The 2,419-nt window shown below is 39.1% G+C and overlaps 1 protein-coding gene across 1 annotated transcript in view; it reads right to left on the bottom strand.

Moving 5' to 3' along the window:
• The window catches only part of EPCAM (epithelial cell adhesion molecule), a 15,604-nt gene extending 13,722 nt beyond the window's left edge, over positions 1-1,882 (bottom strand). The window contains exons 1-3 of the mRNA XM_014538498.1: positions 1,866-1,882; positions 1,077-1,204; positions 544-784 (exon numbers count right to left, since the gene is read on the bottom strand). Of these exons, the coding sequence (XP_014393984.1) occupies positions 544-784; positions 1,077-1,204; positions 1,866-1,882 (386 nt within the window). The remainder of the gene's footprint in view (positions 1-543; positions 785-1,076; positions 1,205-1,865) is intronic.
• Between the last annotated feature and the right edge of the window lie 537 nt (positions 1,883-2,419).

Here is a 2,419-nt window from a genome sequence, read left to right as displayed (position 1 = left end):
CATGTACCTTGGTTGCGGGCACATTCCCAGTAGGGGGTGTGCAGGAGGCAGCTGATCGATGTTTCTCTCTCATCGATGTTTCTAACTATCCCTCTCCCTTCCTCTCTGCAAAAAATCAATAAAATATATTTTTAAAAATATATATTTAAAAAAATAACAAAACAAAAACACCAGTATAAGTGAGCAAATACATAAGTAGCTTAATATACATTTAATATTAACCCAACTTTGAAATACTGAACAGTGTTGAGTAAAAATATTAAAGGGAAATTATGTTTCATATGCTACCGTAACGAAAAAATATAAATATTGCCAGTGAATTTATAAAATATCTCTGGAAGGTTGTAGAATAAACTGGTGAATCAGTTCTATAGAGTTAAACTGGGTAACTAGGGGCTCGAGACGGGATGGAGACTTTTCACTGTACGCCCTTTTCTATCTGTTGAATTCTAAATCATTAAATTGTATTACTTATTCAAAAATAAGTTCAATTAAACAAATCTGAAAAGCATGAAAACAAATAGAACAGGCAGCCCAACTCACTAGGTCCTCACTCGTTCGGAGCAGGTTTTCTCCGTGTCCTTATCTGTCCTTCTGACGCCAGCAGTGTTCACACACCAGCACGTGGTGGTGCCATTGCACTGCTTGGCTTTAAAGTGCCCGTTCTCGTCACAGTCAGGATCGTAGAGTCCGTCGTTATTCTGAATGGCGTCTTCGGGTTTCGGTCTTCTCCCAGACTTGGAGTGAGACATTTCTGCCTTCATCACCAAACATTTGGTAGCCACTGCAAAAACAAACAAACAAAAAACTCTTAACGTCATACTGAAAAATAACTGCAGTTTTATTCTTAAAGGAAAGAAATTTTAATCTAACTTCAAACTCCCAGGGCCAAAGATTATTATAGACTCGCATGTTCCCCACTCACTTTCTAAAGGCAAGACGCTGTCAGGAATACGATAACTGACAAAATAACATGATTCAGATTTGAGCCAGTAAAAGGCTTCCCAAGTCAAAACACACCCATCAAAGAAATATGTCAAAATAAAGCTGAAAGGCCTTGAAGATGTTCTACTCACATTTTGAGCAGATGACGGTATGCTGTGTACCGATTGAAGTACACCGGCATTGACCATACGTGTCCGTAGAGCAGTTTGTGGTCAGTTTGTAGTTTTCACAGATACATTCTAGGAAGAAAAAAAATCCGCTTTAAAATGTGAATCCAACTATCGACTCTGGTGTCCCAGCTAAATTACATTGTGATAATAGCGTCCAAGTTATGGGGACACAAAGCCTTTAAAAGTGGCCCTGAATGTTTTACTTTTCAGCTACAGTTGGAGTGGCTGACATAATTTAATATAGATATATAGTCTAATTTGCACACATTGCTGTTTTGATTTTCGAAACCGAGAATACAGCCGTCTAAACATCATGTTTAGCTTGGTCCCGGGGTCAGCTCCTTCCCTCCTTCCTGTGGTAAGATAAACCCTTGCCTGTCAGCTACTGACTCTTCTTCCAAAATCAACAATCCCACTCCCTTCCTCCTCCCCCCGACCCCGGATTTTCTTATTAAGAGATGCTTGCTTTGGGGTTTAATAGGAACATATTCAGCACCTGCTGGACTATACTGTATCTTAAAAAATATATACTTTCAATTGAATTTGGGAGCACCTCAGTATGTGCGTTTCCTAACACATACCCAACTTTTTTTTTTCTAGAGAGGAAGGGAAGGAGGGAGGGAGGGAGAGGCATGGATGTGAGAGAGAAACATCAATTGGTTGCTCACCAGCTTTAGGTGTAGAGGACAGGACCATGGGACAGGACAAGGCTCCAACCAACTGAGCCACACCAGCCAGGGGCCCTGGTACCCAAGTTTGCTGCCCATCTGATTACTGATGTCAGTGTAATAGTTATATCCTTGACTATCTCAAAAGTAAATTTTAACTCCAAATGGCAAGCCCACCTAATTTCTTTTGTCTGGTTAAGAGAGTGCAATCATTAAAAACAAAAGTAGTGTGACAAACCAAAGAATTTTAATATTAATCCTTCATGTCCCAAGTTGGCTTTATTTTTGCCCCGTTTAAATTATAATCAATACTAACCACCTATATACTCTATCAGCACAAAACGAAATATTAGGGTTAAAAAATGGAGAAAGTATAGTGGCTGTCCTCAGAGTTAAAATCTTATGAAGCACTATACCTGTTCAAAGCACACTTTTCATGTCCAAGCAATGTCAAGTTTAAAACAGACCAATCATGTACACACTTTCTGAACACAGGCCTATAGCAGCTATCATCACTGTAAAAGGATTTTAAGATTTCAGTATTTAACCCCAGACAGAATGTAGAAAACCGTGAGTTGTTTAAACTGCATTACTTTGAAAGGGTAATTAATTAGGCTGTGCCCTGTTTGTGAGAGT

The sequence above is a fragment of the Myotis brandtii genome, unplaced genomic scaffold (genome assembly GCF_000412655.1).
Source record: "Myotis brandtii unplaced genomic scaffold, ASM41265v1 scaffold191, whole genome shotgun sequence".
Lineage (NCBI taxonomy): Eukaryota > Metazoa > Chordata > Mammalia > Chiroptera > Vespertilionidae > Myotis > Myotis brandtii.
This window is presented reverse-complemented; position numbering and strand designations above follow the sequence as displayed.